This window comes from Hippocampus comes, unplaced genomic scaffold (genome assembly GCF_001891065.2).
Source record: "Hippocampus comes isolate QL1 unplaced genomic scaffold, H_comes_QL1_v1.1 scaffold33, whole genome shotgun sequence".
In the NCBI taxonomy this organism is placed as follows: Eukaryota; Metazoa; Chordata; class Actinopteri; order Syngnathiformes; family Syngnathidae; genus Hippocampus; species Hippocampus comes.
In genome coordinates, this window is record NW_017804842.1 from 3178 (window position 1) to 15320 (window position 12143).

Here is a 12143-nt window from a genome sequence, read left to right on the forward strand (position 1 = left end):
TAACGGGCATTTTTTTAAAACCTCGCCCCAGTTCAACTGCACCCTGTTCCGAATAAATCGAAAAGAGGGAGGCACGCGGAACGCCTGTGTCCACTATTTTGAATTGACTTCATATTGCTCGTGTTTTACAAAATCCCGCAAGAGATTTTATTTAATCGCCCACAAACTTGGCACGAAGCTTCGCCTGCAGATGAAAAACATTCGTTGAAACGGTTTGCTTCTGGCGTGCCGATGCGCTCAGATACGATGAAAAACGATGCGGTTTGCACGCACACATCGGGGCCTGGCAAAAACATTTCCCGGCTTCCAAGTCTGGAATTTACGGCAGATTCGATTTGATTTCGAGAGTGCTCCAGTGCGGCCGGCCGGGGGGCGCGAGGCGAGACGGCGCGCGCGCGCGACTGACCGGTTGCCGCCGGTGGCCCTGAGCTTGATGTGCAGCGCGGTGATGCCGAGCTCCTTGCAGCGCTGCGCCACGTCCTGCGCCGCCAACATGGCGGCGTACGGGGACGACTCGTCTCTGTCCCCCTTCACCTTCATGCCGCCCGTCACGCGGCCGAAGATGTGGCAGGCGCCGAAGACGTTCTCACCCTCGGCCACCTGAGGTCCCAAACTGATCACCTGCTCCTCCTTCTTCTCCTTGCCTTTGCGCGGCGCCATCTCGTCTAGTCATGTGCACATTCAAAAAAACATTGTGACACATCTGCTTTGGCCAAAAGAAAAACAAAACCCTTGCCCATGAAGCGAAATCTTTCCCAAATAGGCACACTTAGCCGCAAAACACACGGTGAACACGTTAACCGGAAATTTCCACAACTTTTCAAGGTGCATTGTGGGGTATATACGCAGGGGGCACTTTAATGGGGCTACGTTTTCCAACACTCACGACACAGGCTCTTCAACGGTTCGGTGGGACGCGATTCCGAAGGGGGTCAACAGGAATAAGACGATTTGCTCGCGACCGTTTCCCTCTGGACGACTCGCTGTTGCGTGACGTCACACGAGCGCACCTCCAGCCTCAATGTGCCAGCGGGGAAATTTCGCCCTCTGAGACTGAGAGGAGGGTATCGGTCTTTCGGTGCCAAACGAGAACGTTTGCAGACGAACACGCGAGCGGCTCGCGTCCCGTTTTAAAAGGCGGCCGGCGAGCGTCGAGGATGGCGACGGGCAAACGGGGAAGGCGTCAAAGCGGGCAAACGAGCGCATCCAAGACGACAATTTCAGGCCGACAAAAGCCACCGAGTACGACGAAGACGGCCCGCGGCAAAACAAAGTGCCGATGAACTCAAGCAAAGGCGATTGAGAAGGATGGCGAAGCGAACGGCTCTCACCTCAGTGTATCGCTTGTCGGGATCCAACTGGAAAAGAAAGAAGCGACCGTTTCCGGGGTTAAAGTTGCCGCCGCACTTGGCGCGGGAAGGCGGCCGCCCGCTTCTGCCCCCTGGTGGCGGGGATGATCGGATGCGCGGGGTTCTCCTGGTCAAAACGAAGCGGCGAGCGCTTTTGGATGACGGCACATCGGTGTACTGGATGCCGAACTGCACGCCTTCAAGCTTTCGGGCATTGTTTAAAAGGCTCAAAGCCTCATGTGACACTTTGTGCCATGGTCAACTGCTCGAATGTAATTTAGAGGTTTGAACGTTGGTGTAAAAAAAACAAAAATAGCATCCATTCATTCGTCACCGTTCTCGACGCCAAAAGATCCAGACGGACTAAAAGTGGACATTTCTTGAATATCGTTATCTCACAGGCGTATTCTATTTATCCTTTGCAAAGAATCTCAAATAACGTATTACTGTGGCTTACTGAGTTGTCCCCACGTCTGTACTATTTTTTCATCCCAAAACATTATGTAATTTAAATGGTTTATTTTTTTTTTTGGAGGGGTTGGGGTAGAATAGCACTTCCCTTTATTATAGGGAAAGACGGTTTGCGATGTGTTTCGAATGAATCTTTTCAGATTCCACACATTAAATCCCTGGTACTTTCTTTTCAAGACTTGATGTTAAAAAAGGGGTTTGAAAATAGCTGGTCCAAAAAACAAACAAAAAAAAAATCACATGAATACGTCATTCTGATCCACTTTTTTTAATTGATTTTTAAAATTCGACAACACTGCACAACGCAGGAGAAATACGTGCACGTTCTCTCCCGCGCGCACGCACACCCGTGTTCACTTCCTGTTACGCAGCGAGCATGCAGCCGCTGACACGTCACAACATTGACAGTTTTTTTTTTATTTGGAATTCTTATTTGTTTTGATTTTTTTTTTTTTACATTTTCTGTGTCGTCGCTTCACCTGAGAGACGTGACCGTTAGCATGTTTAGCATCGTTGGTCTAGTTAGCGTCTTAGCTCAGAGCTCAAGCAACAGCTGCTAACAATGCTAAAGCTAAAAAACCCTAGAAATGGGAAAAAAACACTACTTCCTGTACATCAATGTGACGCGTGGGCCGTCATCAGCCTCCAAATAACTGAGCGCACCAGATTTCACATTCAAAGCGATTAAAAAAAAAAAAAAAAAAAAAAAAAACATCGGATAACCCTGCAAGTTGGAAGGCAGGCTCACATTGCTAAAAAAAAAAAAAAAAAAAAAAATCCTGGCATTTCCAGTCTGACGATGGCATCAGCGCCCAGTCAAAACGGCAGGAAGGTTTCCACTGAGCACGCGAGAAGATTTCACTTTCAAAGCAGTTAAAGCCAACAAAGAGAAACAAACGCAGCGGAGTTAAGAACATCCCGGGAATGGTCGGTCTATCGAAAGTTGCTAATCAATGGAAAAAGTAGATATAAATCAAACATGAATCTTGCTTGGATGTAAACAAGCCCAAAATCACATGAGCACGAAGCCACTCCAAACAGGAAGTTGCGTGTCAAAGTTCAAACGCATGCAATTGAAAGCGGAAGAAGAGCGCGCACACACACACACACACACACCCACACACACACTCTGACAAATGCACACATTCTTCATACACACACATACACACAAGTAACAAGACCACACACAATCATACACCACACACACAATCATATACACACACACACACACACACACACACACACACACACACACACACACACAAAATAACACTCACCCATACAGTCGTATAGACACTGATGTACACGCACACGCATACCACACACACCCACAAAAGACAAAGTAATTGAACGTGAAAGCTCTTCAATTGGATTAACGAGCTCAAAAGACAATAGACATCAAATGATTATTTTTTTTGTCTTTTGAATTATTACTATGTCTGTTAGACTCCGCCCAAGGGTAGTGAAGGAGGCGGGGCTTGGAAGGAGCAGACCCCTGAGGGGGCGGAGTCAAAGTGGAGGAGTTTATGGAAGCTCGAGAGGTCAAAGAGGAGAGAAGGAAGCGTCTGGATGGAACAAAATGTAGCAATCGCGATAACAACTGGATTCGGTCATACCGCCCCCTACTGGTTAGCTGGCAAATCTCTCTCTCTCTCACCCACACATGCACACACACCCACACACTTGCCACTTCCCTCTCTGTTTACGGATAGACATTTCACTTTGCAACGCTGAGCTATGTTAAGCCCTCTGGCCACAGGGAGTTCTGTGACGTGTGTGGTGAGGGAGGTCTGTTATTCATCAGTCACATGATAACAGAACTAAGGGTATACAATGAGGGGTGTGGCTGAAGCAACCCAAAAAAATAAATAAATAAAAAAGGGACGGGGCTCTGATTGGTCATGGACGGATTAACATTGAAGGGGTTTGTTGCGGTTCGGCCCCACCCTCAAGCGCCTCCTCTTCCTATTTGTTGACGGGACCGGCCTTCTGTCATTCAATTGGTCGTCCGGGTGACGGTGACCTCATCAAAGGACCGCCAACGTAGGAAGTTAGCTAAGTGGGACACAGATGGAGGACAAAAAAAAAAAGAAAAAAAATTAATATCCAGCCATTATCCGAGCTGCTTATCTTCGAGAGGGTCGCGGGCCTGCCGGAGCCTCTCCCAGCCGTCTTTAGGCAGCAGGAAAACTTTATTCTCACAAAGCGATACGCACGGCTCACGAGCAAACTGCGACAATGACGGGTTCACTTTTAAAAAAAATGCGCGAGCCGGCCACCTTCTACAAAATGCTATATCGTGTTGGGCTTCGGCAGCTAAGTGTTTTAGCTAGCTAATTGTTCAACTCCCGCCAGCTAGCTACTGAAATATCTGGCGAGCTCCCGGTGAAATTTGATCCAACTCACTTCTAAAGTGTCAGCCAGCTAGCTAGAGAATTTTCAGACAGCTAGCTTGCAAAACGTGAGCCAGTTAAAATCTGTTTTTAATTTGACCTGGCTAATCTCTAGCCAGCCAGCTGCAAAAATGTAAAAGCCAGTTCACCGCTAAAGTTTTAGCGAGCGAGCTGCTGAATTTGCTGACACCGAGCCTCTAAACGTGCGAGCCGACTGCCAAAGCTCCGACCAAAAGCTGCGTTTGTTTCCGCCCGATTTGAGTCATCTTTTGATCGGCGACACATGCCGCGAAAGCGACAGCCCGCTAGCCGTACTTGCTCAGCGTGGAGGGCGAGCCCGAGCGGTGGAAGTGGACGATCTGCCACTTGCCGTCGCGGCGGTGCCACACCCGGGTCTCCTCCGACTGGACGGTGCGCGGCGTCCCATTGCCGTCGATGTACTGAGTGACGCGGATGTACGCGATGCACGCCGCCTCCTCGCCCACCAGGTGGATGTGAGGGTTCAAGATGGTGGTGTGCACGGGCTTGCTGTTCTTGGACCACACTGCAAGCGCGCGCGGGTGCGCAAACATGCGATCGGTGAACGGGAAGTAGCAGTGAGCGGGCAGGAACGGGCAATGTGCTCACAGTTTTCAAAGTAGAAGCGATGGAAGTCCAGCCCTTCCACCAGGTTCCCCAGCGCCTCGGGTTCGAACGCCGTCACGGCCGGGTCGCACATCTTCCTGCGGAAGGAACTGGCGGCGGTGACCGAGCGACACTTGGGCTCGCCACTTCCACATCCAAGGCCCGACTTACGTGTAGCTCTCAAAGTCGCCGTTACTGATGGCCTCGATCAGCATCTCCGTCACTTTGATGATGTCCTGCTTCCTCACTGGCGCGCGCACGCACACACACACGCTCACTAAAACCGACACTTGAGAGAGACTGCGTGTGCGAGTGCATCTTTGCGTGCGCGTGTGGTTGCGAGTGTGCGACGTGGCCTGCGTTTGCCTACCTCGAGTGTCCTCATCCTCAATGGTGGTGTTTGTGCTCTCTGAGGACTCCTGCGGCGACAGGAAGTGCGCGTTACTGTACAGGAAGTTGTTAGTGACGGATCAAGCCCGGCGTCCGCTCACCTTGACGCCGTCCGTCTTCTTGTTTCCGGTCTTCCCTCCTGCGGGCGGGACGACCACAAACACGCAGAGGAGCAACAACAGCGTCATGGACACGGCAAACAGCGCCACCGCCTGGACCACGGGCCACATGACGTCGCTCTGGGACGTACGCGAGATGGAGGCGGGCTCCTTTCGCAGCTGCAGACTCGATCCGCTGCTCCGCGCTCCCGATTTACGCTTACGAACGACGACGCTCTCCGCGGCTCTCCGACTGCGCCCGACGCTGCGCTACGCCCACGACATGTACCCGAGGCCCAAATCCGCACTGACACGCGCCAGCTCCCCACAACCGTGCGTCTGCTTAGCAATCGAGCGCTCTGCTTACTTTCTGTGTCGACGACTTTCCAATGAACTTGAGCTCTGCGCTCAGCATCCTACCTGTGCACCATCCGTCCTTCCTTCCTTCCGTGTGTACACGAGCTGCGTACGAACTATTTGTTGACATCAAGTGCGCTACGTCCGCTCTGCCTCTGGTTCCTGCCCCACCTACCGAGAAGCTGATGTACCTGGCGCTGTACTTCAGCAGCACAAGCGCGACCGGCGTTATCCCGACTGCTGCACTGGAGGCGACTACTGCTCCACCTAAACCAGCTCGGCACCGAGATGTCCGCGTACCGGTCGACTTGAGGAGCTACTGGCCTGCAGCGACAACCCTAACACCGTGCGGCTGGAGCACTACGCGGGTGTCCGTCCGTTTCCATCTACGGCTCTTATGTGGTCCGGGTGATCAAAGACCTCAGGAGAGGGAAAACAAAACAAAACAAAAAGATCCCCCCGGTTCCCCCGCAAAAAAAGCATCCAGCAGCATGCGCGCAGTCCACCAAGACTCGAGGGAATGTGTGCATGTGGGCGTGGAGGGGAGCAGGAGTCAAGTACGAGGCCACTTTTAGCAAACACTCGACACCACACATTCCTCCAACGTGACACAGGATACACAACAGACACACACAAACACACACACACACACACACACACACACACACACACACACACACACACACACACACGCACACACACACACACACACACACACACACACCCTGGTCTGGTCTGCATCACAACAGGAAAGGTTGGGACCAGGCTTAGGGCTAGGACCGGTGCAGGTCTCGGAACAGTAGGCTCGGACCAGGACTAGTTGGCGGACCAGGGCGAAGACCGGGGCCTGGGCAGTCAAAGACGAGCAGTGCTAAGACCAGGACTAGTTCCAAGACCAGCGCTTGGATAAAGTCTTGCCTCGGGACCAATACCAGGACTAAAACTGTGACAAGCAGGCCCAGGATCGGGACTGGAACTAGGAATCTGTCTCAGATAAAGTCTAGCTCCAGGACTTGGTCTAGACTTGGGACCAGGATCAGATCCAGGTTTGAGACCAGCCCTATGAGCTAGATCTAGCATTAGCACCTAGGACTAGGATGAGTAGGACCTTGGATCAAGCCTAGACTAGGAACAGTCTCAGACCTGATTCTAGCCCTCAACCAGTTTTCAACAATGGTATTCGGGGCCAGGTTTAGTACCAGGACCGGACCCAAACTTGAGATGAGAAGAAGGACTAGGACCAGGTCTTGGACCAGGTCTTTTGACCAGGATCAGGACTTTATGAGCTTGTTGAAGTGGAAGGGAGCTACTACAACAACAACCGCTATGAATAGACTACAAGGTGATTGACATGGGACCACAGCTGCCCCCGACACCCCCCCCACCCGAGACACACACACACACACACACACGGTGTAAATGTGACAATCGTGCGCTCACTAGCAGTTAGTCTGCTGTTAGCGTGCAAGTCAAAGGTCAGACCGGGAAATTTTTCACATGAACTTTGCACCCGTTCATCTGTCGACCCACCTGAGAAGTTGCGGGTGGCCAACATGGTGGTCAAGATGGCGCCCTGCAAGTGAGCGAGGAAACAAGGAAGGGAGGAAGAAGAAGGGAGTAAACGAGGTAGGAAGTAGAAAGTCAAGAGGAGAGGAAGGAGGCCAGAGGGCGTACGAGGGGAGGAAAAATAGAGAGTGGAGGAGCAAGGGGAGGACACCAGGTTGTCGGTGAGGAAGGGGACAAGCAAAGAGAGAAGAGGAGCAAGTCCCGAAATGGAAAAAGAAGGAGAAAAAAGGAAGAGATGGAAGGAGAGCAGCAAAGGAAGGGGAGGGCAGAACGGAGGGAGTGAGAAAGGGCAAAGAAGGAAGCAAGGAATCAAGTCAAACGATCGCGATGGAGGGAGAAAAGAAGAACGGAGGGGGACGGGGGAAACGAGACCTCGAAAGGGAGGAAGGAGAGGACAAGGGGGGGGGGACACACGAGTAGGGTTGGCGCGAGGGACGTGACTTGCGATGGGCCGGAAAATCGGCGCCCACTTGTGAGCGTGGAAAGCGATCCCACGGGCCGTCGGCCCGTCCTACCTTGAGCTTGCGGCGGGCGTTAAACTTTTTCAGACATTCCACCGTCTCCTGCCGATGCATACAGGACGCCACCGTGGAGCGATGCTGCAGCGCACAAAGGGGCACACGCGCACGCGTGTTAACACACACACACACAAACATGTCAGCCTGGAGCCCCACGAACGAAAGAGGCCGACGGTCGCTCACAGAGATCCAGGGGTGCTTGAGGGCCTCGGCGGCCGAGATGCGTTTGGACGGGTTGATGGTCAACATCTTGTTGATGAGATCTTTGGCCTCGGGAGTCACCGTGTCCCACTCGGGCGACGGGAACTGCGAAGGACAAAGAGCGCCGTGGCAACCGACGGTCGTGCGAGCGGCCGCGGCGGCACGTGACCTCGTACATCGTACGCTCCCGCTTTGATCTGCTGATACAGACGGTGCTGGTCTTCATCCCAAAAGGGAGGATAGCCCACCAGGAGGATGTACAGGATCACACCTGAGGGCGGAAAAGGCACCCGTGAGCAAGCAAAAAGACGAGCGACGACGCGCGACAGACAAGAAAGGGACACACCTGGGCACGGAAAAAACACAGCGAGGAGATGCAAAAGCAGACAACCGAGAGCACATCCGAGCGCCCGCCTCCGGGCGCAACAAGATAAAAGTTGGGAGAGAGACGGTTGGGGATGCAACCGAGGACCCGCACGACAAGTGACGACACGTCGTGGGACGCGGAAGAACACGAGCGAGCGCACGTGGCCGAGCGCGGCCTCAAGAGCCGGCGGACCGAGGACGGATCCAAGGATGCAAAACGCAAGTGAGGACACACGTATAAGACGCGCCTGAGGAGACAATACACACCTGAGCACACAAAAGACACACCCCAGGAGACAGGACACACCTGAGGAGAGGAAACAAGGAGACAAGTGGAGGAAAGAAGGTGATGAACAGAGAGAACAACACGCACGCACGCACGCACAGAAAAAGGGCGCAGGAGACAAGGAGAGGAGTGCGGAAAATGAGAAGGGGACAACGAGGAGAGGACTGACAGAGAGAAGACAAGGTGGAGACGGTTGGGATCTGACCGCAGGCCCACAGGTCCACGGCTTTCCCGTAAGGGTCCTTCCGCAGAACTTCGGGAGAAAGATATCCAGGAGTCCCGGCAAAGCCTGAGCACACACGCACGCGCGCACACACACACACAGCGGTCGCCTTAGCAACATGGTTGCTCGGTGGTCATCATGGCGATAGCAGATGAAGGCGTCTCCTACACTATCGGGGATGGCGATGATGCCGATGAAGATGATGATGATGATTATGATGATGGTAGTGATCGTGATGATGAGATGATGGCGATGACGAAAGGAGCACGTTGACGGCGCCGGCGTGGTCTCACCGAACCAGGCCTGCTGCTCGCCCTCCACCTCGATGGCCAGCCCAAAGTCGGCCAGCTTGACCGCCGCCCCCTTGGACTTGGAGGCCAGCAGCAAATTCTCCGGCTGCGCGACAACAACGACGACAACACGCGTGCTAACCATGCTAGCTGACCATGGGAGGCGGGGGGAAGGGGGGGGGGGAAGGAGGAAAGACGGCAAACCTTCAGGTCGCGGTGGACGACGCCCATCTGGTGACAGTGAAGCACCGCCTCCAGAATTTGCTGGATGCAGTGGCTGTCCACAAAATTCAAAGGTCAAACGCTTTGGCTCAAGCTAACGCTCACGCGCCGCGCTGCGCCGCGCCGCGCCGCGCCGCTCACCTGGCATCGGCTTCGCTGTAATACTCTCGGGCGACGATGTCTTCAAACAACTCGCCACCTGTCACCCTGACACGCACGCACGCACACAATGTGGAGTCCGCCTTTCCAAGGGTGCCGGTGGCGGCGACAATGACATCATAGGTCAGAGGTCGGGCAAGAAGACTCACAAGTCAAAGATGAGGTAATGATGAGCCTCCTCCGAGATGCTGTCGTGAAGGCGCACTGCAAGGGAGCGAGGAAAAAAAAAAAAATGAAACTTCACATTTTGGGGCAATTCTAACGAGCCACTTGCGCGTCCTCGAGTCTCAAGTTGTGTCATTTTTCACGGATGCGAATGTGAAAAAAAAAATGACCTCAGGTGCACCGAAGCGGCCAATCAGAACGCTGGCTGAGGTCGAGCGTCCAATGGCAGCTCTGTGTGGGTGGGCGATGCTCGACAGATAGCGAGGAGGCTTACATAACATAACCCGCTCCGTGTGTGTGTGTGTGTGTGTGTGTGTGTGTGTGTGTGTGTGTGTGTGTGTTGCCAAGCAACAGTGTCTTCAGGTGAAAGCGTCAAAAGCCTCCCGACAACTCACACACACACACACGCACAGCATTAGCGCAGCGTGTAGGAGTGTTTGGAGAGAAAAATCTAATTGTTTCTCTCTGAGAGCTTTTTTTAACACAGGTGTGTGTGTGTGTGGGCAGCAGCAGCGGCCCTGCTCACCATGACAAACTAAATGCAGTGCCTTGCATTTAGCGCATGTCGTTTTCAATGCGAGGAGGTCATGTGACCAAAGACGCGGGTGACATGTGACGTGAGAGAAGAAAGGAAGTGGCTGTGCACGTATGCTTATTTAACACATCTTTACTCATCTGTACCAGTTTCATGATCAAGTACAAAAAAGTGAATGGGATCAATGAAAAAAAAAACAACAACAAATAAGCACATTTCTGAATGTATTCCGTTTTACAAAAATACTTCAATATATTTAGCCCCGCCCCAATCCTAATCAATGATGTCACTGCTCAGTCAGTGTTGGTGTTCTCCAACCACATCTCGGTCACACGATGATGACATCACATGAATTATGGATGGCACGGCGACGAGCGCGGCGTCCATAATTCATGATCGTCATCCTCGGGCCTTTTTTCCTCCGCGGCGACTCACCGATGTTGGGGTGCTTGAGCAGCCGGCAAATTCGAGCTTCGCGGTCCAGCTTTTGATGATCTGACGACACAGAGAGACGAGGAGAACGTTTGCATTTGGGCGAAGGCGTCATCGGGCCGCGCCCGTTTCCCGCCCCAAAGCGTCGACTTTCCCCCGCTCGCCGCCGAGCGGTCGCGTCTCACCTCGCGCCGACAGCTTCTTGGTGTTGATGATCTTGGCGGCGAACTCCTGACCCGACAGCACCTTCACGCAGCGGCGCACGACTGAGAACGCACCCCTGCCGGTGGACGCACACGCACACGCAACTTCATCAACTGAGGGAGGGAGGAAACGCAGTCGCAAGAAAGAAAAGAGAAAGGACACCAGGGACGGAGGAGAGAGGAAAGGTCGAAGGAAGCAAGGCGGGAAAGGAGATAAGTGAGCAGAGAAACGGGAGCGAGCCAGCAAGCGCAGCACCAAAAGGGTTGAGAGAGCGAGGAGCGAGGAAACGGGAGCCGAAGGGAGAAATGAAGGAATGAAGGGAGGAGGTACCGAACGGAAAAGGGGAAACTCGGGAGCCTGGAAAGGAAACAAGGGAGGAGGGGAAAGAGGGAGCAAGGAGATAGGAGAGCAAGGGATCGAGGCAAAAGGAAACAAGAGCAAAGAAGGATGCAAACAAGGTCACAAGGAAGGAACACGGTCAGAGGGCGGGAGCAAGGAAACAAGTGAGCGAGGAGCGAGGAGTCAGGGCGTGAGTTAAGGAAACAAGGGAGCCAGGAAACAGGGGGGAAAAAAAGAATCAAACAGGCGGGCGGGGGAATGAGGGCCAAAGCAAACGGGAGCGAGGAAACACAAGAAACAAGGAAAGGCGTCGAGCCAGTTAGGAAGCCGATTGTGATCAGGTGATGACAGGTGATCGATACTGGATGGCTCGCTGCTGGTCGTCACGCAGCTTTGCGGGATGTCACGTCAACGCCGAAAGATGTCGGCCGCTTCTCCAGAGTACACCCACACACCTTATGTAAGAGACCCGCGCGCAAGCGCGCGCTCGTGTGTGAAGGTGGTGAGTGGGATGAGGTCACGGAGGTGCTCCGCTCATCCGTCCGTCCGTCCGTCCGTCCGTCCTTCTCATTTGATCCGGTCGCCATCCGTCCACCTCGTCTCGGTCTCGCCGCACAAGCGCGCATTTCAACCCATGCAACTTTTGAACTCGCCGTCCGTCCGCACGCTCGACGCAAAGTGAACGAATCCACTTACTTTCCCAGCTCCTCGTACAGTTGGTACTCCTCGGTGAAACGAGTGCAGATGACCGTTGCCATGGTGACCCGGCGGCGGGACGACAGTCGGGGGAGAAGCCGATGGCGATGACGGTGAAGGTCCCCGGCTGGATGTTGAAAAGGAGGAGAATGAGAGCAGTTTGATTCAGCGCGAGCGAGAAGAGGAAGATGATGAAGAAGATGGAGGGGACGGCGAAGAGCGGCTCCTCCGCTGGTTCTGCTCCCCGCCTACTCAACCC

General features: G+C 53.5%; 2 protein-coding genes across 2 annotated transcripts in view; both read right to left on the reverse strand.

Annotated features, from left to right (window-relative positions):
- rps14 (ribosomal protein S14) overlaps positions 1-1459 on the reverse strand; it is a 2126-nt gene extending 667 nt beyond the window's left edge. Inside the window, exons 1-2 of the mRNA XM_019872513.1 lie at positions 1332-1459; positions 407-665 (exon numbers count right to left, since the gene is read on the reverse strand). Coding sequence (XP_019728072.1) covers positions 407-660 — 254 coding nt within the window. The 5' untranslated portion in view covers positions 661-665; positions 1332-1459. The remainder of the gene's footprint in view (positions 1-406; positions 666-1331) is intronic.
- A 1770-nt stretch (positions 1460-3229) lies between these two features.
- Positions 3230-12137, reverse strand: LOC109517116 (calcium/calmodulin-dependent protein kinase II alpha). Its single transcript, XM_019872078.1, has 18 exons — positions 11885-12137; positions 10831-10925; positions 10649-10708; positions 9663-9717; positions 9496-9561; positions 9337-9409; positions 9136-9238; positions 8825-8908; positions 8144-8238; positions 7950-8072; positions 7764-7847; positions 7213-7255; positions 5329-5366; positions 5208-5256; positions 5009-5084; positions 4841-4935; positions 4529-4757; positions 3230-3875 (listed from the first exon to the last, which is right to left on the reverse strand). Exons 1-18 carry the CDS (start codon positions 11944-11946, stop codon positions 3872-3874), a joined length of 1434 nt encoding a protein of 477 aa, XP_019727637.1. The 5' UTR covers positions 11947-12137; the 3' UTR covers positions 3230-3871.
- Between the last annotated feature and the right edge of the window lie 6 nt (positions 12138-12143).